Source organism: Caretta caretta, chromosome 3, assembly GCF_965140235.1.
Source record: "Caretta caretta isolate rCarCar2 chromosome 3, rCarCar1.hap1, whole genome shotgun sequence".
Taxonomy (NCBI): Eukaryota; Metazoa; Chordata; order Testudines; family Cheloniidae; genus Caretta; species Caretta caretta.
In genome coordinates, this window is record NC_134208.1 from 201,124,366 (window position 1) to 201,147,891 (window position 23,526).

The 23,526-nt window shown below is 39.9% G+C and overlaps 1 protein-coding gene across 7 annotated transcripts in view; it reads right to left on the reverse strand.

Annotated features, from left to right (window-relative positions):
• SLX4IP (SLX4 interacting protein) overlaps nt 1-23,526 on the reverse strand; it is a 124,603-nt gene that overhangs the window by 40,266 nt on the left and 60,811 nt on the right. For all 7 annotated transcript variants that reach the window (XM_048842589.2, XM_048842594.2, XM_048842590.2 and 4 more), the window contains 2 exons: nt 21,107-21,196; nt 14,983-15,106 (listed from right to left, as the gene is read on the reverse strand). In XM_048842589.2, coding sequence (XP_048698546.2) covers nt 14,983-15,106; nt 21,107-21,196 — 214 coding nt within the window. The remainder of the gene's footprint in view (nt 1-14,982; nt 15,107-21,106; nt 21,197-23,526) is intronic.

A 23,526-nucleotide genomic window follows, 5' to 3' on the forward strand; every position in this document is an offset into this window, starting at 1 on the left:
TTTTTAATCCCTGCTTTCTTGCTTACATTGTAACCACAGCACTTTCACTCTCTTTAGCAATATAGAATACCTGTGTATCTGAAGATTTTATACGAGCCTGAAATGACATTTTAATCTAAAAATTAAACCCTCTCAATTTTTCCATCTGAGTCTCATTCATTTAAAGTTGAACTAATTTAAGAAAATTAGATAAATTTATTAAAGGGAAACCATTAAACCGAAATCTAGTCTATTTAAAAACAAACATTAAAAAGCTTTTCTCAGGAGCCACACCTCCCCCTTTTGACCTCCTGCAGTATTTGTGATTTCAGTCATATTTTTCTTATTCAAAAAAATGTTTTTCTCTCCCTTGCAGCTGTGTGAAAGACCCACTCGAACAACAGTAGAAACTGACTGAGGACCCAATCTTGCAAACACTCTGTGTATGCACAGCTTAAGTTTAAGCACGTGAGTAGTCCAGCAAGACTACTCAGATCCTTAAAGTTAAGCATGTGTGTAAGCGTTTGCAGGACTGGAGCTTAACTGACCTACTATACAAGAGAGTGAGTGTGTTGTCAAAAGTAAAAACAAAAATGAAACTGTAAAAATAGAAAAATATGTTTTATCTAATTTATTTTTTAAATAGTAATCTAGGTGCTACCTGTAGCAATAGTAGATACATTGTTTTTAGACTTAAGTATTACTTTCCAACTGATGGTGTCCTTTTAAAAGGAAAAAAAAAGGATCTTTTAAAAAGTCCAAACAACTTTTTTTCCTTTTCCTTAGGCCATTATTTATTTAGGGTTAGATCATATGAGGTGCTGTTTTCAACTCCCTTTGAAGTTGAGGGAACTCGAGGGCACTTAGCAAATTGTAGAAACACCCAGCACTGCACAAGCACTATTACGCTATGTCACAAACCTCGTACAATACAGATGCACAAATTCAAGAAAATGAATATTCACAACTGTAGCTAAAAAGTTTAGAGGTGCCTCAGTTGTACTGCTTTAGCTGGAACAAGGGTTTCCTAATTCTTTTGGCAACAACTTCTTAAGATCAAATTAAAGTTAGTAATTTATGGAGTTAATATAAATGCCATAATTTCATTTGATAAATTACCAAGACTATAAAATTATGGTTTCTAGTAACTGCTTGGCTAACAAAGGGAAAATGAACAAGCTATTTATATATTATAAATAACTCAAATTGGGACGTAGCATTTTATCTGATGTTAAGTGTAACAGATGGTTAGTACAGAATCTCCCTCTTGTTTCTATCAAGTTATTGAGCTGAGATGCTAACCAAGTGGAATTTGCCAAAACAAAAGATTTCTTGGACTTACATAAACTACATTTGCTTTTACTCCAAAAAACAAAAATGTTTTGCATTAGCAGTGCTGTGCATTCAGACTTGCACTCAACCTGCCTGCATTGTTATTGAATGTTGAATATGTGAATGATGAATATACCTGCAACTGTGTTCAAGGTTGTTGAGCATAATTTTCTCTTGCATTATCGTCTCAAACTTGCTTACATTTTAATGATCAAACATTAAGTCAAATTTTGTCTGAAGAAGGGAGGATTATATGAGAGTTTTTGCAAAGAAGAAGAAATTGGGGCTGTGTTGTTAGTCTGAGTGGCATCCTGGAAAGAGCAAGAAAAGGGAGAAGAGGATTGCCTATGGGATAGGTCAACATACAACTGTTGTAAAGGGTGAGTAAGGAAGACATGGTTGAGCTCCTGACTTTGCATGTATAATCAAGCTCTGGCAAAACTTTTATTGCTCAGCTGCCCATGACTGATATTTGGTTCAGCAACAGTTACCAGGGCACTAGGAAGGAGGTGTGGCTACACTGGTTGCATCTGACAATCAAGCCAGAAGATTTTTCATGACAATATGGGATTTCAAAAGTGTGTCCAATTCACATGAAAATTCTAGGATGAAATTAGAATGAAATTAGTATTGGTGGGTAGTTGCACCATTAAACCTCAGAATCCTTGGTGAACTAGTTGTGTCATTAACCACAATTATCTTACAGTCACTAAGATTGATTGTCCTCTGGATGACTTCAATATCCATGTGAATGTCATCTCTTCAGGATCAGCACAGAAGTCGTGATCAGCAGACTTATTTCAGATGTTGGTGTATGTCAACCCCAATGGCTGAGTGAACTGTAGGTGGATCATTTACAGTATGTGACATAAGGGTTTATGGTCACTGTTGCAATACATAACTGACATACTGAATATCAAATTTTGTACCAAGAAATACACTCAACCCAACCATGAAGCATGTCAGGAACACACGGCTATCACTTTACAAAACAACGTGAATTTCAATACATACATCCAGAACACTGTGATGATCTGGGACAACCAAGTAATCAAACAAAAAAACATGACTTGATTATGGTCTCATTTACATAATTTTACCTTAGTGCAACACCAACGATTTCAACTAAGTTACTCTTAGGGGTACATCTACACTGCAAGCTTCTTTCAGTGGTGTGTAGTGTATTTACCCACATAGCAGCCCCCCAGCACAGTCGCAATGTAGCCAGTGAGCCATGGCGTAGGCAAATAAAGACACACCTGAAGGGTGTGGATATGTACGCGAGTACATATCCTACATGGCTCTCTAGTCGCCCAAACTGCTTCCTGCCTACACTGCTGTTTTTTTAGCAGGGCAGTATCCCGCTGCCTCCCTGCTGCTGGAGTCTTTCCCCATCACAGGAAGAATCTGGCAACGGGGAAAAGCTCTGGCACAAGAAAGGCAACAGGGAAAGGTTTGGGCAGCTCCCTGCTGCTGGAGCCTTCTCCCATCACAGGGAAAGACCCCAGCAGCAGGGAAAGGCTCTGGCAGGGGACTTCCCCACTGCCTCCCCCCTGCCAGAGCCTTTCTTTGCCACAGTGAAAAGCTCCAGCAGTGAGGAGCTGCTGAAGCCTCTCATCGCTGCTTTCATCGACTTGGGAAGCTAGCTTCACAACAGTGTGTATGCAGCCTGCTTTTCACTCCAGGTGTAGCTACGCCAACACTGGTTTGTAGTGTAGAGGTAGCCTAGATTTACACTGATGTGAGAGCAGAATCCAGTCCATATTTTGGCCAAAAGGGACTTTGACCCACAGATCTTCTAGTTACCTGATAGTTCTTTTAAAAACTGCACCTCAGAGTCACAGAATCCATGGAAAAACATTTGAAGAATGAATTAACAAAAGTCTAGCATACCATGCTCTCAGAACCACCACCTCCTCTTTGACATTTTAGACATTCTTTCTAATGCAAGGTACTCAAACATCCTTGAAATGCTGAACCCAGGATTTGAGGAATGCTTAGAGCAGAGATCCAGAGTGCCATGTTGTTAGTGGATGGAAGAAGAGATGTTGAAACATGAATAAAACCACACATGGTCTCAAAATCAAACTTATTCAGCAGAAAATTCCATTTAAGACACTGGCAGAAGTAATACTGAACAAACTGAATTAAAATGCTTTGTAGTGGAACATACTGTAATGGTGATTTGTTACTCACATTTTGTGGTGCCTTATGTTTAATCGGGTCTGGAAGAAGGTACCAAGTAGATTAAATATCGTTTTGGGAACTGACATTCTTCACTAACCAAAATACCTGATACCAAGAGATTACGGGAGTTTTAGAATCTAAACGGAGTACAGAAAAAAATCTTTTCAAGAGCAACAGCTGTTGAAATGAGAAATCATACAACCCACATAAGAGTCAATAAGAAATGTTAGGGCCAGATATTCAAAATCACTCAGCAGCCACAACTTGGACAGATTTTCAAATGTGCTCAGTTCCCACTTAGACCAATGGGTACTGAGTTCTTCTGAAAATTCAGCCATTCATTTATATGGCTAAATGGGAGCTGCTGAGCTATTTTAAAGTCTGGCTCCGAAAGTTTTAGATCAGTGAACTGGCCAATTGCTTCTGGCCAAATCTGATAGATGACTGAGAAGACAGGATCACACTAGATACTTATGATTATTTCTAAATACCTATGCTTATCCGTATTGAAATATTACCTAGTTTTTTCTATATAGAGAGATCTTTTGCTGCTAATATTTCTAATGTTTGTGTGAAGATGTATACACACACACACACAAATTTTCTTGTAATTATCTTTATCTTCATTTTTTCTTATCTTAAAAATACAGCAAAAAATGGAAATGGAGACGACACATAGTAAACAGAAGAAAAGGGTTTTCTGGTGGATAGCAGATAGACATTGTTTAATAGTCAGTGTTAAGGCTGTTTTTAGAACTTTAACTCCAAACTACCTTTCTTTGTCACGTTTATTCATTTTAAAAAATAAATACAGTATTTTTTAAATGAAGTGATATTTATTTTAAACATTAACCATCTGAAAGATCCTATCTGAGAATATCTTTAGGTTGTGGGATTTTTAAGTTTTTTTAAGCATTTAAAAACCACAACAATAAATGTCTGCACTTTGTTATTTTTCCATTTCTTTCATAGGCTCTTTGAACTACACTCCTTTACTGCTTCAGCTAGTCAGAATTACAAACTTGGCAAACACTACATGAATGGGAGAAGCAGGAGATGGGCCTTCAGAGTTACACCTGTTGAAGTGTGAACATGGAAGTAAATGGTCACAGAGCTCAGGAAGTGGCCCATTTTGCGGTTTTCTATCTTTTCCCCTAAACCCTGTGTCTTGCACCAGTCAAATTTAATGCCACTGCCATGTCAGAGGAATGGATCACCAAGTGTCTTCTGAAGGAGAAGGGATCAAATAAAAATGATGATACTGCCAGTTCCACTGCAGAAAGGCTGACGATTCTGCCACCACCTTATCCACACCCTGTTGCCATGGAAGTAGAGAAGGATTCTGCTGCTAAAGACAAGCACAACAGCCCATTTCTCTGGGAAGTGCTATAGGTGAGATTTCTCTCACTGGAACCACTGGAGCTGGAACAAACTGGAACAAACTGCACAGAGAGCTAAGCAGTGTCTGTGGATGAATATTCTATCTTGGCCCATCTCTCAAGGTAGCAGTTCTGGTGGCCAGTTCTAATTTGAAGGTAGGTTGGGCTTGGTTGGGGAAGGACTATGAATTACCTGTGAGAACTGCTGTGAAAAGTGTTCAGTCCTAGCAAGTGATTTACATTTTCAAATCGATCCTTGCAACAAAACGGGCAAATTATATATATTTTTCTCTGTGTGAATGTTATACACAAAAGTTTAATTGGATAAGTTCATGAGTTTCACTGGGATTCCACAGAGAGCCAAGTTGTGCCTGAAACTTCTTGTGCAGAGGGGCACTTAATACTCAACCCAGTGCTGAAGGGGAGGTCAGAAATTTCTATGTACTGTTCTTCTCCCTATGCTGGATAAGGAGTTCCTTCCATGGGGGAGGAGCAGACTGAGAGGGTCAAAGCATGTGCCTCTCCCACTATTCATGCTATGAAAGCCTCATCTAGGGTTGGGAAATTCTAGGGTCACCTGCAGATGGAGAACGCCCTGCAAAAGAGCTGATGTAGTGGAAAGAAACAAGGCAATGCAGATCTTTGGGATCTCGGGACTGAACCTCTAGCTTCTTCTTTAGGGGTCAACCCCTAACTTTCAATGGCAGACAATTTAGTAAACAGTAAAATGGGGTTCTAGTACCCTAGAAGCATGATCAAGATCCCTATCCTTTCTAAACCACTACAGTGCTCTCATGAAAGAAAATGGAACACCACACACTGGAGTTTCTAGATCAAGCCATTATCCCACAACTCCAGCCTACTCGCTAACAGAGGGTTAGGTTGCGGTATTTTTGCATTTTGATAAAGCAGCGGATTTAAATGAACAAAAGGAAGCACTTCTTCATACAACACACAGTCAAGCTGTGGAAGTTGTGAAAGCCAAAAATATAACTGTGTTCAAAAAAGAATTAGATAAGTTAATGAAGGATAGGTCCATCAATGGCTATTAGCTAAGATGGTCAGGGACGCAACTCCATGCTCTGGGTATACCTAAACTTCCAACTGCCAGAAGGTGGGACTGGCTGATGGGATGAATCACTCAAAATTGCCCTGTTCTGCTCATTCCCTCTGAAGCATTTGGCACCGGCAACTGTCAGAAGACAGAATAGTGGGCTAGATGGGCCATATGTTTGATCCAGTATGGTTATTCTTATGTTCTTCTGTTGTGTAAATATTTCTAAAATAACTTTTGTATCATCCTTGCTCCCTTCCTACCTCCCGCAAAACAAAATAATTGGGAAGCAGGTTTTCTGAAGTCAGTGGGAGTGGGTATGGGTGTCAAAAATCAGGCTAATCAAAAGGTAGTTACAATCTTAACAACGAAATAGCTACCATGTTTCTGTACTAATCACAAGATTCATTTAATAAGCCCCCAAAACTGCAAATCTTAAAAGCTATGACAAAGAACTGAACAGAAACCTAAACTGGCTCAAATCCTGCTAATCTTACTTGTGGGAGTATGTCCAGTGAAATTGATGGGACTACACCCATGAATAAATCAAGCGCAACTGGTCTTTAATTATTATATAAAAGGAATTACTCTCACCTCTACCCTATAACACACAAACATAGAATCAATAATGCTCAAATCAGGTGAGATCATCAGTTGAAAAAGACCCCAAAGAAAACTCATCATCACTAACTAGTAAGTTTTTGCTACATTTAAAATGCTACAGGGCACTTCAGTGTAGACACTACCTACGCCAATGGGAGATTCCCAGCATAGGTAATCCACCTACCCAAGAGGTGGTAGTTGGGTTGACAGAAAAACTGACAGACATAATTCTTCTATCAACCTAGCACTGTCTCCATGGGGACTTAGGTCAGCTTAACTGCGCCAATCAGGGGTGTGGATTTTTTACACCCCTGAGCGACAGTGTTATGCCGACCTAATTTTCTAGTGTAACCAGGTCTGAGTGTAACCAGCCTCCAACTTTTTTATTTTTCTTAACGTCTATTACTAGTGTTCAGTGGCTAAGTTTCTGTTATACATAAATCTCAAGGGGTACAGCAAGTGTTGCTATAAATTCCCAGCACCAGAACACACAAGCTTGGGAGAGTAAAGTTCAAATGCAAACTGCAAAAAAGTCTGAATAGATTCAGAAATAAAGAAATGAATGTTGAATAATTTTAAAGCCTAAATACAATTTTCATCATATTTTGAAGTTGGACAACAGCAGTTTAGACTTTATTAGTAAACAGATTTTCTCATTATTTATCTATAACTCTGTAACCATATTCAGTGAAAAAATACACTTATTTTAATCAGAAACATGCAGTACAATGCAACATCCTAGATACTAAGGGTATTGGTGTACAAGCAATACCTAAGACATATTTACTAAGAAATATAATCCAGGGAATACATGGAAAAGTGGCACAATTATTACAAACATTCAGGTTAGGACTTTCAAAGGATCCTAAGGAAGTTGAGCACCCAAACCCCACAGAAATTCAGTGGGTGTCTAATTCCCTTAGGCTCATTTTTCCCCCATGTACTGTACATTACTAAAACTTATATCGTTATTACATGAAAACATAGAGTCTCTGAAGTGCCTTTCAGAAGAAGTTGGGGGATATTGATCACTATTCAAATTGCTATAACCATATGCAAACACCGATCCTTGACCCAATGAGCTCACAATCTAAGGACAGTCGGACAAGTAGACTGAAGTTAGTGTGAATAGAAAACAACGTTTAAAAAAACCCACTTTCAAATATATATGTCAACAAGATTCTCAGTAAGCAGCATAAAAGAAGTGGCTCTTCAAGAGAGACTTAAGGGCTCTTCAAGAGGGTTCTTGCAGATGAGCTCAGGGAAATTATGCTACTCATGGGGGCTGCGGAAGGTAGAGTGGTCAACCTTAAAAGTTTACCAATTTTGACTGAGATTCAGGTTACCTCAACATTTTCAGTATTTCCTATCCTGGTATCTTGCATAGTGCCAATACTTAGGTAATGCTATTTAATTATCTAGAAAAGACTCACTGGACCACCTCCATTTGTGATCATGTAACATCTTGGGAGAATTACAGCAATTCCTTAAATGGAAAAGTAATATTAGGAAAGTGTTCCATAAGTGGGTTGGAGTCATGTGACCAGCCAGCTCTCCACAGACCACAGTTTGGGAATTACTGATCAAAGACAACTGGCAGCTTTTAAAGAGCAACCACAGGATGAGGAGCGGGAGGCCAGGAGTGAGAATTTTATTCAATTTATTACCAAAAGAAAAAAGCCCACACACTATTAAAACGGGAAACATTTCCCTCTTCTGGAAAGAGAGCCTGAAATACCAGCTATGTTTTTCTGCATTTTGGGATTTTTTCAGACATTATAAAAGAAAGATTTTTTCTAAAACAAGATATATTTATTCCTCTCAAATTCTTTGCTAGCCTGATTTTCAGTTAAAACCACAAGAAATTGACATCCAAATCAAAGTGGAAAACATGCATATATCAGACATACAAACAAATATAAAATATTAAGAAATAAACAACAAATAAAACCACTCCATCAAAATATTTTTAAGAATCCACTAGCATAAGGGGGAACAATTATTGCTTACGTCTAGGAGCAGCCATCTCCACTGACAGAAGCAAAGTAGATTAAATGGATTGGCACAACAAAATGCTGAACAAACTCACCAAAGCTTTGAGTTTGCAATCAGTTCTGCATAGGTGTCCCTGCGTCCACGTGGAGCCCCATTTGACTTAAGTGAGGTTCTGCATAGATGCAGAGGTCTATCAAGCCTCATGAATCTGATTACAGGATCTGGGCCTATAGGATCATTTGAAGTACAGTCACTGCACAGAATATTGCATTTAAACAGGAGTAAAAGTCAATTAAGGTCTGCAGGATTGGCCCATAAGTCATTAAAGGATAAATAGGGCTACAATTATCCCTCTGAGAAACAAGAAACTCAAGCAGCTAAAACCCACAGTTTGAGAAATGTTGAGGCATTGTGAAGACGAGTATCAAACAAACTTCACCTCCTGTGGTAGCAACAGACACTCTTAACTGATCGCAAGTGAGAGGAATTTAAAAGGGATACTGTCTAAAAGATTTTAAGAAGCAAAAAAGATGAAATTGAGATGTGAGAGCAGAATGCTTTGGAAGGATCTTTTGGATGCACCTTTGTCTTTATTATGCTGGTTGATTTCACATTTCCTGTGCATTTGCAGGAGGTTAAATAGGGGAGGTAGGATCTCATACAGAAGGAGAGATAAAAGATGAAGTCAGGAGTTTGGGTGTCATGTGACATCCTGTTGTCATTGCATTTGGAATTGCTCTCCTGCCACACATACTGGAAAGCCCCTACCTTTTTAAACCCCCACAACTTTTTGAAATACCTTTTCCTTGTCCAGCTTGGAAAGCACACCTCTTGTGCACAGCTGCCCAGCTGACTATGCCTGCTAAATGCTCCAAACACACTTCTGCCTGGAGGAGAAAGGAGATATTGGATCTCCTGGGCCTGTGTGGAGAAGAGGCTGTGCAAGCACAGGTATGGACTAGCCGAAGAAATACTGGCATCCACAAGCAGATTGCACACTTAGAGGGGGGTCAGACTTGATGATCCTTGCGGTCCCTTCTAACCCTATGATTCTATGGAGAGGAGAGAGGCACAGGAAAAGGAGAGGTAGATGAGAGTACATAATGGGACTTCTCCATCAGCAAACTCAGCTGCTGCAGACAATTGTGAACCTCCAGATTCAACAATCCTGGGTTTGATTCCCATTGCAGTCTGTGGAGAACTGCTGCACAGTACCTCCCTACACCACCCCTTTTCCCCCAGCATTCAACATGGCCTCTGGGCCTGCACGCTTACCCCTACCACTATACACTGGGGGAAAGCCTGGACAACAATAGCTTCCCATATACTGACCTGTGGGAACCACAGTTGATGTATGTGAAGCTACAATGGACATTAATGTTCCCTCCTCTTGTTAATTTATTAAGATTCCTCAATAGTTTTAAGTTAAAATGCATTTCACTTAAGCTCTTCAGAGATTATTTTGGAGCTGTTTTTGTAAGCAAATAAAACTCTTTTGTTTTGAAAGTGATTCATTTTTATTAGTTTACAACATATGGTGCATCATGCCTGATGACAGTGAAAGTAGTGGTCTTGTACACTCACAACCCACAGGCTCAGTGCCAAACAGTGTAATTGTCACAAATGTACAGTAAGCACCCCAACATTTATAGGTGTACTGTCAGTGATATATGCACAGATGTGCAGCAAGCACCACACAGTTCCTAACACGCCCCCAAACTGCAGCGCCAGGTTGAGCACACAGTGGCTCGTTGTTAGAGTGCTCTTTCAAAGCCTCCCTAAGCCATGGAGCTCCTTGTTGAGCTTGTCTGATCGCCCTTGAGTTGGAATGTTCAAACTCAGCAGAAAGCCGCTCCACCTCTGCCCTCCACCCTTGCAGCAATTTCCCCCCCTTTTCTACACAAATATGCAGGACACAACAGGCAGCTATAACCATTGGAATATTTCTCACACCGAGATCCAATATGGTGAGTAAACAACATCAACGCCCTTTTAATCTACCAAAAGCACATTCAACTGTCATTCTGCACCTGCTGAACCTGTAGTTCAGGGGTGGGAAAACTTTTTGGCCTGAGGGCCACATCGGGGTATGAAACTGTATGGAGGGCCAGGTAGGGAAGGCTGTGCCTCTCCAAACAGCTTGGCCCTGGTCCCCTATCTGCCCCCTCCCACTTCCTGCCCCCTGACTGCCCCCCTGAGAAGCACCGACCCTCCAACCCCCCCTTCTCCTTGTCCCCTGACTGCCCCCACCCAGGACCCCCCACCCCTTACTCTCCCCTGGGACCTCACCCCTATCAGTGATTGGTAAAAGCGGAGCACAGTGATAATACCTCACAAATTATGTAAGCTGGGTCTGAAGTTAAGAGATAATAACTCCACTTATACTTTTATAGAAAGCCCCGTTCTTAATGGGCCAAATTTTCCAAATGGTGAGTGGCTGACTTGCATGCACTAAACTCCTGATGTGGGCATGCTAGTGAGGTTTATGAGCTCAGTGCCCATCTTGCACATCTCTGGGCATGCAAACTGGATGTGGGGGTGGGGCGGAGGAATGGGGAGGGACTGTATCTTTGTAAGTCTATCACACTGCATTTTTCTCTTAAAAAATAAGATAAACCAAAATCAAACACTTTTGGACGTTAGACCAAACACAGGAAATAAAGAGTTTACTCTGAAGCCAATGACTAAAGACTAAATTAAAGCTTACTTTGGCAGATAATTTACACTGGCCATTTGGGAGGGGCAGAGAAATTGTTCAAACAGAAGGAAGAATAGGAAGAACTTGCTTGTTTTGGCTACTTTCTCCCATTTTTCCATTCTCTGTCCCATTTTTTTTTCTTCTTCTCTTGTGTGTAACACCCACAGATTTCCTAATGAGACGACCCACCGCGCACTACTGTGTGGGTGTAAATGAAAGAGCTGTGTAAATTAACAAGTAACTTGCACAGATATTTTACTTATGTGCCACAAAAAGGGAAGGCAATATAAACCTCCATAATATCAGACAGAGAAATCTGTTAGCTGATGATTTTCTCCTTGAAGTATCCAAGGTGGCCATTTTAACAATGGATTCCCCTCTGCTCCGTAGCCCTAAGAGGCAGGTCCAGACTGCCAATCAAAGAAAGGTAGCTTGGCTCCCACTTCTGGGGAAATCCCCAATTATAACATTTTTCAGCTTCAGAAGCTGTTTAGGAACGTCTATTAACCTGATTACAACACAACATGAACTTTCCCTGAAATAAAAAATATACAGATAAATGTGCAAAACCAGTCTGTTATGACACTAAGGACTGTTCAGATTGTAAAGTATTCATTTCCTGGATCTTGTGTGCAGTGACTTATTCTGAAGGGCTGCAGTTCCTTTCTGAAGAAGCCAAAGATACAATATTTTTATCATCTATTAACTAAAGCTTTTATTGCCTTGTTTAAGTGCTAGTAACTGGTAAAGTGTAAAAGTTACCGGGCTGTGGATCTTCTGAATAGCGCTCTCCTTATGAGATGGGTTCTGATTGCCCTCGTGAACATTCACACATGCCCTTGTTTCTTTCCCAGGTGTACTGGCTTAGTGAAGAACATATGAATGCTGGACTCAAGCAAAGGACTTCATTTTCACAAAGTGCTAGATGGAGGCGCCACAGACAGAGCTCCAAACTCAAATGTTTAAGGCAGAGAAGGGCGTAAAAAGATGGCTTGGTAAGGACATTCAACATCAAGTCGAGTTTCCATGGTGCAAACCTGTGGAATTTTCTTTTTTTACATTTATTTATTTTCCATCTATCATTAATTTAGTGGCAATTAATCCAGCAAGGTGAATGGGATGATAGTTCTGGCAAATCCAAAATCCAGAGCCTCCAGGTTTAGAATGGAGTCATTCATGTTACTGATGACTTCTTTATCAGGGGAAATGTAGACAAGACACATAGATGATCAGTTTGCCAGGGCTAGAACAGTGTGTCAGTTTCTAATTAAAAGGTTGCTTTATATTAACACCTCACAAATGCGTCAGCCTTTCAGGCTTCATATATACTCTCAGATTAACAAATTATACAAGATACCTGCCTACACATCTGAGAACAATTAAATTTATTTTCACACAATTACTTTTAAATACACTTTATTCAGATAGTTAACCTTTTTAAAAAAATATATAAAAAATGTTTCTCAGTGGGAAAAGACATTCCTTAGCAGGATTTTTTTTTTAAATGGTATCCGTTTCTTTTTTCATAAGAAAATTCCATTTGTTTTCTCAAAACCAGAAATATAAGAGGATCTAAAAGTTCACATGCTTTATAAACATTGCACAGTTCACTCTTTTAGGGGGATAAGTTAAGGTTCCCAACTTGCAGGAAAGGCTTTTAAAAAAATCTTTACTGGCCTCCGGCACTTTCTACTCATATTCTATTTTGTACTTGTGGGAAAAAAATAGTCATGTCATAGCAAGCTAGTTCCCATGTATTCCTAACATATTTTTATAAGGCTTCTACAATCATTTGCTGCCCTAATGAGCCACCAAAACAGTGTTTAATCTTTGCTGTGCTTAATAAAAATATATGTTCATATTAATATTCATGACAGTAATTGCACTGGTACTGCAAATAGGGAGGAACTGGTTGAGAATTTGAAAGTGGAGGGCAGCTTGGGTGAGAAGTGATCACAAAATGGTAGAGTTCATGATTCTAAGGAATGGGAGAAGGGAAAACAGCACAATAGAGACATGGATTTCAAGAAGGCAGACTTTAGCAAACTCAGGGAGTTGGTAGGTAAGATCCCATAGGAAGCAAGTCAAAGGGAAAAAACAGTTCAAGAGAGTTGGCAGTTTTTCAAAGAGACATTATTAAGGGCATAAGAGCAAACTATCCCACTGTGTAGGAAAGATAGGAAGTACGGCAAGAGACCACCCTGGCTTAACCAGGAGATCTTCAATGATCTGAAACTCAAAAAATAGTCCTACAAAAAGTGGAAAATAGGTCAAACGACAAAGGAGGAATATAAACAAATAACACAGTCATGTATGGACAAAATTAGAAAGGCCAAGGCACAAAACTAGATTAAAGTAGCTAGAGACATAAAGGGTAACAAGAAAACATTCTACAAATACATTAGAAGCAAGAGGAAGACCAAGGACAGGGTTGGCCCATTATTCAATGGGGGGGGGGGAAGAGGAGGAAATAGTAACAGAAAATGTGAAAATGGCAGGAGTGCTAAATGACTTTTTTTCACCGGTTTTCACCAAAAAGGTTAGTAGCGATTGGACATCTAACATAGTGAATGCCAGTGAAAATGAGGTAGGATCAGAGGCTAAAATTGGGAAAGAACAAGTTAAAAATTACTTAGACAAGTTAGATGTCTTCAAGTTACCAGGGCCCGATGAAATACGTCCTAGAATACTCAAGGAGCTGACTGAGGAGATATGTCAGCCATTAATGATTATATTTGAAAAGTCATTTAAGACGGGAGAGATTCCAGAGGACTGGAAAAGGGAAATATAATAGCAGTCTATAAAAAGGGTAATAAGGACAATCCGGGGAATTACAAACCAGTCAGCTTAACTTCAGTACCTGGAAAGATAATGGAGCAAATAATTAAGCAATCAAGAAAGGGAAGGGAAACTACCAAGTAGTTTATGCCCTAAAACAGTTCTACAGACTCAGACCTGAATAAAAAGTATTTTCAGATACTAAAAACAGTTATTTTAAAACTTCACCTTTTTTTTCCCCTGCAATAAAACCTAGCAACAATATCCAGCTTAAATAAATGGCATTCCTATTTTGTTGTGTTTCTGCATACGATTAGCTAAACAGAAAAGGAGTACTTGTGGCACCTTAGAGACTAACCAATTTATTTGAGCATAAGCTTTCGTGAGCTACAGCTCACTGCATCCGATGAAGTGAGCTGTAGCTCACAAAAGCTTATGCTCAAATAAATTGGTTAGTCTCTAAGGTGCCACAAGTACTCCTTTTCTTTTTGCGAATACAGACTAACATGGCTGTTACTCTGAAACCTGATTAGCTAAACAGGATCACAACTTAACCCTGCTACCAAGCTGTGGTTACACGCCGATTAAATGACGACCAATTCTAATCACAACAAAACATGGTAGGTGAAATATACCTATTTGTCATACAGAACATTTTTTAAAAAGGATTTAAATCTCTATGCTTTGTAATTTTGGCGTCAGATGAAATCATATAACATGTATCTGTATGTGAGTGTATACAGAGAGAGAGAGAGAGAGTCTCACTTAAGAACTTTTACGTATAAAGAATATACATTCTTATATAGGAAAAACAATATATATATTTTTACATGTAAAATCACTTAAGTTAGACACTAGGCTCACTGGATTTCCTGGTAGGGACTATGTCATTTATAGTAATCAAAAATATAATAAAAATAATTTCTACCATTTAAAATTTTATTTACAATCTTTAAAATTATTGTACTTGACCCTACCTTTTAGGAACAAGGGAATGGCTTGTGTGCATTCCGTGTGTTTCCACTGGCCACGGTGTTTACGAGCTTCTAAGTAGTGCTTGACTCTTGAATCAATAGTGTCTTTTAGCAGCAAGCACAGTTCCTGAAATAGAATTCAGTTACAAATTTATGTCTAAATCGATACATCCTTAAAAATTAATATCAAAGCACTCAAAAATGTATGCAGAAACCCATTCTATGCAATTGTGCATTGTCATATTTTAAGGACTATTGAAAGTATAAATAAATGTTTTTAACATTAAAACGGCAACAAGGGTTGGAAAAAGAATTAGACTCTTTAGATATACATTTTGAAAAATGAAAGAGGAAGAAATCACTAAATTACAGTATTATGGTTATGGTCAATTATGACAAATTGCATGGCTCAGTAATTTCCCTAATCAATTTTACTGTGAAAATTCGCATTAACTAGATACATGAAATAAACATAACATGACATTAATATCACAAAAAGTAACATCACTTATACTTTTGAATAGAAATTACAATATTTTATTCAGGCAAAGTTAATAAATGATATATTTTAAAATGGAATCTACCATGAGAAAATTCATTATAACAGGGAGGTGTGGTAGGGGGAATCTCCCAGGAATTTGTAATGTCCTAATTTCTCTTCTAGGATCCTTGTAAACAAGACCAAACTATTTTGGTTCAGTTCCAGGAGATACTTTAGGGAAGGCTAGAAGTTGAGTAGGTCACAGAAAACTAGTTTCACTGATTTACTTAGAATTTATTCCTAAATTTAACTGATTACACCTTGAAAACTTATTTAAACACATACCACATACATACAAACACACACCATTCAAAAGCGCCTGAGCAAAAGCTTAGGTACAGGAAGCACTTGAATAAAATAAAGACTTCATCTCAACAGTACTTTGAACAAATTCTCAGTTGACTGTATATGGACTCGTTTTGGCCTTTCTCTCAATATTCCCATTTTCCATTGCACAGTATCTTGTCAAAGAACTGATGTTTTGTTGGACACTGAGATATAATTTTACATTTAAAATTTTTCAGTGTTCAGACAGATGAAAAATGAAATGAGTACTCTTTAAATTAAAGACTTTTGCTTCACATGTAGGGGTTAGCTATGACTAATCTAGAAAATATGCAGAATAGACACATGAAAACAGATTATCTAAACACAGGTATAAATGATTAAGTCTCAAAATAATGTACTATATGTATATCAATGATCCATGCACACTATTTTCTCCTTAATGTTAGAATGAAGTTTTCATTTTAATGACAGTGCACACAAAGTGTGGGTTCTTACTATCTATTCTGCTGTTTACCTCATCAAAGTAACCTCATTGCACATTCTCCGATCAAAAAAAATATTTTTAATTAAAAAACCCCCCAGGAAGTAGCTGAAACATCAGATGCATTTGGTTCCTTTTGCAATAATAAAGATTAATATAAACTTCCTTACATTTATATTCAAAATATTTCTTTTAGCTGTTATGTTTATGAAGAGATTACTGGAATAGAACTTAAAATAAACATAAACATACCTTTTAAAAATGTAAACTGGCGCTTTTAACAAAGAAAATTAATATCCCTCTTTTTCCCTTATAAAATGGAATTGTGAACTCAACTGATCTTGTTAATGAGGCATTATAGCTACACACATATAGCACAGCAATGAAACTAATGCAACAAACTCATCAGAATACAAAATTGTTGTTAAAATATAAAACCAGATCTTCTACTCCATTACCCCTGGGGAGAGGTTGAGAAGGGCAGAAAAGCAGATGAAGTTACTCAAATTCATCAAACGAAGGGCAACTGAGTCAATTCAGCAGCATTCTCCCTCCCCAACCACCATGAATACCCTACACACAACTTCTGTGTTAGTGGTGTTCAACCTGGGGTCCTCAAGGCTCTAAACTGGACACCAAGTGTGATTGTGTTAAGAAGAAAATTTGTATCTGATTACAAACTGAAAATATGTCTTTTACTAGAGGTTCCCCTCAGCCCAGGCATGGACACTAGAGCTCCCATCCTGCTCTCCACTGACTCAGTTAGTGAAGCAGATGCTGGAGCAACCAGTCTCTCTCCTCCTTCTACCAAGGCAGCATGGTGCCAACGGAGGAGCAGCTACAAAAGGAAAGGGCCAGGAATGCAGTATCATTCCCCTGCAAACTCATACGTAATTTCCTAAGTAATAGCTTTCCAGAGTGTCCCAACCCAAACTGTCAGCAGCTCACTGGATTGTGGTCCTGGGGCAATCAGAGAACCAATCAGAGACTTGGATTGCTATGGGGCAGGGAGTAGCCTGCACATCTCATAGTTCTACAGAGACCCTAGAGCACAGAGGAGCTGTTGTGATAACTGGGCCTACTCTAACTGAGCACAACTGTAAAAAGTGAGTGAAAGTTCATAAGATGTCACAATAACCTATAAACAATAAATGTTGATGGGAAAAGGTAAAAGGAAGGACCCCCCCACCCCCTGAATTAGTCCAAACAAAAATGCCTACTGATTGAACACCATGTATAAAGATCATGCCTGGTAAACAAGAAGAGTGTGGGCCTGGAAATTAATGAACTAAAAATTGGTGTTTCAGAAATTAGGCGTAATTAGTGGACAAAATAATGAGGGGATGAGCTATTCTTCCCATCACTCCCTATTGGGGGCCTCAAAAAGTGACTGGCTACCGGCGATGCTGGCTGACTGAAAGAAGGGGACGGAGCAAGATTCACCATCATGGCTGCCACCCTCACAATCTCCTGGGACTCTGGACCTACTTCATCCTAATCCTGAAAGATGCCCTAACCAAACTGGATAAGAGACAGAGGGAGCCAGAGGACATCATCATTGCCACTGGCACCTTCTAAATCCCGAACACCACCTAGGATGTGACCCTTTGTCCCCCATCACCCATGTCTTCTTTTCCTTCCCTATCTCATTTCTTCTCTCTCCTATCTCTCTTCTTTTTTTTTTCTTCTGCCTAATAAGAGGCTGGCTTAAAACTGTCTGCCAAAACTGTCTTTATTTTGCAACACTGCTATAAGTATGTGACCAGAAAGGCAGCTAAAAGCAATGTCCTAAACAGCCTGATGTTGGTATGAGTTTTCCAGGTCTCAGAGTGGCCAACAAGACTGTGTGGTATGCCTGTGTTTTTCTAGCACTGAGGTTGCAAGTGAGAGTCAACAACAGAGACAGAAGCTGCTTTTTCTATCTTTGCTATTCTTTTCTTTCCCGTTTTGTGTGTGTTTGTCTTGTTTTGCCCTCTAGAAAATGGGACTGGACTTTAACAACAGAAACAAATGACAGCCCCAGCCCATCTCAACTACCTTCTTGTCTTTTCCCCAAAAGGACAGTTACAGCCATCTTTACTGCCATCTAGGAGACTGCCAGACAAAGGGGGTTTCTTTCTAAAAACTCTCTCCAGCGACTGGGAAAGGGAATAAGGGATGTTGTTAAAATAAATGCCTTATTTAATATTTTACATTTCAAATGCTTAAATGTTTTAACCTTTTCTTTTCCCCCTTGTATCTTTAATCAAAGGTTAAAAAAAGGATTATTAATGATATATTTGCCATGGAACTAGGCAGGCTGAGGTGTCTGTAAACCAAACCAAACGGTTGTTTAACACTGTTTAATGGTGGACAGTGGCAGGGTCAGGTTAACACCTTTAACTTTTTGAGCCTTTTATTCCACCTAAATCAGTGGTCAGCAACCAGTCAATCACGATCGACTGGTTGATCCTGGAGACTCTCCCAGTTGATCGCGATCTCCAGCTGCGGTGGTGTAGTGGGGCTGCCGCTAAGGCAGGCTTCCTACCTGTCGCGGCCCCATGCCACTCCCGGAAGCAGCCAGGACACCCCTCCAGACCCAGGGGCAGGAGGGGTCTCCGCACGCTGCTCCTGCCTGCAAGCACCGCCCCCCCAAAGCTCCCATTGGCTGGGAACGGGGGTGGTGCCTGCAGAGAGGGGCAGTGAGCGGAGCCATGTGTTCCCCCCACGTGTTCCCCCCAGGGAGCCTGCCTTAGCCCCACTGCACCGCTGCCTGGGAGCTGCCCAAGGTAAGTGCCCCTGGGGGAAGCCCGCACCGCAACCCCCAGCCCTGAGCCCCCTCCCGGAGCCAGCACCCCATACACCCTCCTGCATCCTGAACCCCCTCCTGCACCCCAAGCCCCTGCCCCAGCCCTGAGCCCCCTCCTAGAGCCAGCACCCCAACCCCCTCCTGCAGTCCAACACTCTGCCCCAGCCCGGAGCCCCCTCCTGGACCCAAAATCCCTCCCAGAGTTTGCACCCCTCACCCCCCTCCTGCACCCAAATCCCCTGCCCCAGGCTCAGCCCGGAGCCCCCTCCCACACTCCGAACCCCTCAGCCCCAGCCCAGAGCCTGCACCCCTTCCCAAACCCAACCCTCTACCCCAGCCTAGTGAAAGTGAGTGAGGGTGGGGGAGAGCAAGCGACGGAGAGGGGGGAATTGAGTGGGTGGGGCGGGGCCTTGGGGAAGGGGCAGGGCCTTGGGGAAGAGGCGGGGTAGAGCCTGGGTTGCACTTAAATTCAAAAAGTGATCTTGTGTGTAAATAGGTTGGAGACCTCTGATCTAAATTAATACAACAGGGTCTTCCCCGTTCGTGGTTCTGCAGAGTCCGGAAAAGGCTAGCAGGCAAGCCCTACCCTTCCTTTAAATAAAGTGATTAGTAGAAAATTGTGTGGGTTGAAAACTGAAAAGCTCCCAGGCCCTGCACCAAGTTTTTCCACATGGTGTATGATTTTGACTATGGTTTCTTATTAATTGTTTCCCTTCCCACCTTATTATATCAACACAAAATCTCAATAAGGCTTTTAAGGCATATACTGTTGAACTATTATAATCACATTTCTCAGCTGGTGAAGACACTCGACCCTTGTGCTTTACTCAAAGTGTGAGGTCACAGACAAGTATCAAACACCCTGTTGTGCCTCATTATTAAATCCAATTTCCTGAAATTCACATCTTATATTTTGGCAGTCACACAAAATACTTTTTTAAAAGATTGGGAAGTCAGATAAACTGGGACAGTAAAATCAGTTACAAACAGAAGCTTTGACGATTCATTTACTCAGAAGCAAATTTTAAAGACTTTTCCTATAAACTTCTCTCTGGTTTTTAAGGCACGGATCAGTTGAATCATACTGCTAAATATTCTGCTAAATAACAAACTATTACGCCTTTTGATTTTACACTACTGGAGCAAAATATTTTGTGAGAAGTATTGGGATGTTCCGTGATGACAAGTCAATTATGTCATTATTAGGAAAGCAGTCTGCTGAAAAGTACCATAACAGAGACTTGCGGGAAAGGACTGGCACTTGAGGCAACTTACATGTCTCACATTCATTTTAATAGGAGACTCAAGTTCCCACAATAGCCTATAATGGAGGAAAAAATTCATCCAGTAAATTGTTACTAGAAATCACACAAAATGTCATGAAAGGTACAAACTTCATGTCCTTGGTCACTGATGCAGATTACAGTAATTTTGCAACATTTCATCTATGGTCCTAAACCTAGTTCCTGTTTGGAATTCTAATGGACCTTTGAAGAATAAGGCTGGATTTTCTTTTTACAAGAGATAAAAGATCTGCTGATACTATAGCCTGCATACCAAGAAAACAGTTTCTTGCACTTGTTATACTCTTGCTGCAACACTCATATTTCTGAGAGCAAGAAAAAAATAAACAATTAATAAAAAGACATTTGACAGGAACTGTAGAAAAGGACAGTATACATCTTATATAATCTTCATTTTATTAATCATTTTCTTAGCTTAAGATAATCACGCATACTCACTACAAGTACGTGTTTACATTATGTTTATAAATCTAAAAATTATCCAAGTGAGAAGTGTCACAATAGCACACAGAAAAAAGTTTAATATTTAAAAGCAGTCGCTTAGTGACCTGAGGGGAGATAACACACATCACAGGCCTCGTAGTCCCAAAGGAGTTGTTCAGGGTTAGGTATAACTCACAATACTGATACATCACAGTACTGAGAAGAAAATCTGAACAGTTCAATGCAATCCAACTTTTTCCCTGCAGCTACATGCTTTTGAAGTAGAAGTGATTTTGTTGTACCTCCTTCTCATGATCTGAAAACCAGCTGGAGTCTCTACTGGAGCCTTGAGGCAAAATATGAAAATCCACTAGGACAGCAAAGTTCCCACACTGGAAAAAAAAATACAAAGGAAAGAAAGAAAAGTTAAGTAGCAGTTGTTGTTGTGAGGCACATATCCAGCAGACAAGGAAATAAACAGTCAAGTGATCAGAGTCAGAGATGCAGTAGCCACAATTAAAGTCTGAGAGGTTTTTTTTTACCTTTTTAAAGAAACATTTCATTTTTAGATATGGAATTTCCAGTTATAACAGGCATTCCACATATTTAAAATGGGAAACTGCTATAAACAATAACATGTTGCTTATTATAACATACCAAATAACAGATATTGCTACTTGTTAGATGTACCAAGTATAAGCACTCAGATCCTTGAGGATGTGCTAGTCACAGATCCACATTTAAGGCTGAGTTGCATTTTGCACATAACTAAGACGTTGACTCCTCACTTTATCTATGAAAAAGACAGCATATCCTCCCCAAATTTGAAGCACTTACTCTATTGAATTAATTTTCGGAGACACTACAATTATTTTAGAGGTTAAAATTAATTTTAAAATGCGTCCCTTAAAAACAATTAGCAACTGTATCAGTCTTCTGTTTGTCCTACATTATCTTAATAACAGAATAATACACTCTTTAAACGTTCCATATATTTAACATTAATTGGAATCTTTGGTCTAGCCTATATTTGAAGAAATTACGTTTTATTATTAATGACTTTATCTAATCGTTAGGATTACAAAGGCTGCAACCAGGGTCATCTCAACAACTCAGATAACTCTTAAGTGGGGCCATTGTGACATCAGAGGCTCAACCAGTCACCATTCTTTCTTTACAGTTAATTCTAGTGGTTGGAATGAGACGGTGATGTGAGGGAGACTGGACATATGAACCAAGAATCTTCACTGGTAGATTACTTGGCCCAACTGTCACTGCTGGGTTCCACTGTGTTCCGAGTCAGTGCTGGCCAGGCAAATGAGGCAGGAGTGCAGTGGAGCCTTTCAAGTGCAAAAACATTAGAACTTAAAAGACTTTCATATGGCATCAGTCTCACTAAAACAGCTCTCTCACCCAATAAGTCAACAGCAAGTTAAGGGCCAAATTCAGCAGTACAGTTTGGCTGCTTTACGCTGTTCTTATGGTGCAAATCGGCTATAAAGGCAACTGGGAAAGTGTGCTCTTTCTGGTTTGGCACTCTTTACCAAGTGGGTTGGGAATGGCTGCAGCATCTCTTCCTAATACATTTGAACTTGACTTCATTCTTGAGAGAAACAATTTGAAAAGTTTATTAAAAAGCAAATTCAATAGCACCATTAGATAATGTTCACTGGTCACGTGTGAGAGGTATCCATGGGCTACGGGGGTAGAAAGCCCTTAATTCCCCTCCAATAGAAATATCTACCAAGACTGAATCTGGTTCTTGAACCTTTAAAAAGCCCCAGGGTTTTCACTGCTTTTGTAAAAGGGGCTTAGAACCCTTTGGCTTCAGAAGAGAAGGCACAGCTCTAACTCTTTTCATATGGGGCACTTTAGAAACCAATCTCAAGGATATAAACTGGCTTCTTCACAGCTCTTTTTCCCTTGCCCTTTATTGGAGCAAGAGAACTGAACCACAGATCACAGGGGAAACCTTCTCTCTTCTTAGCCTCTACTTTCTTTCCAAAGTCGTTCACTTCATCTTATGGCAAGTTCGGAAGTCTCTCCTGTTACTCATTATGAAAGCCAGATGAAGGCAGCCACACTTATGTGCAATTTCGATGCATGGGACACTTGTCCTCATCATCCTACCATCAACACCTTAGGACACCCATACCCAGTGTCTGGATGCATCCAGGCCATCAGCACACCTTTACATTCTTTGCATTTTTCCTGGGAGAATCTGTGAAGAAGTACAAGCCCCTTTCGACAATTTAAACTGTGCCTTGTAGTTTCCACTGCTAGCTGTTGCCACTGAAGAATGGCAAATCCTTTTTCCTGTAAAGTGCCTCAGTTCATGGAATAGGGGTTCCAGACCCTTAATCTAGACAGTCACAGTCCTTGCCACATATGACTGTATCATCAGAGTCTTGTAGGAAGAGTAGGAAACAGATGCCCAAAGTTTCTGTGCTTTTTTTTTTTTTTTTTTTTTTAATAAACTGCCTTATCAATAGCAGGGATAAAATGAGGAGACTGCGACCCCTCCTACATCAACTGGCGCAGAACAGGGTGCATGGGTAAAGCAATCCTTGAGTGGTTATCTTGTCAGATCCTGAAAGCTGCACAGGGTGACATCAAAGCGATATCTGGCTAGGAGACTATAAGAAACGTAACTTGTTGCAAAATGCAAAGATGCCAACTCAGTATGTAATAGTTTGCCCTATGAGACAGTAATGACCCATGG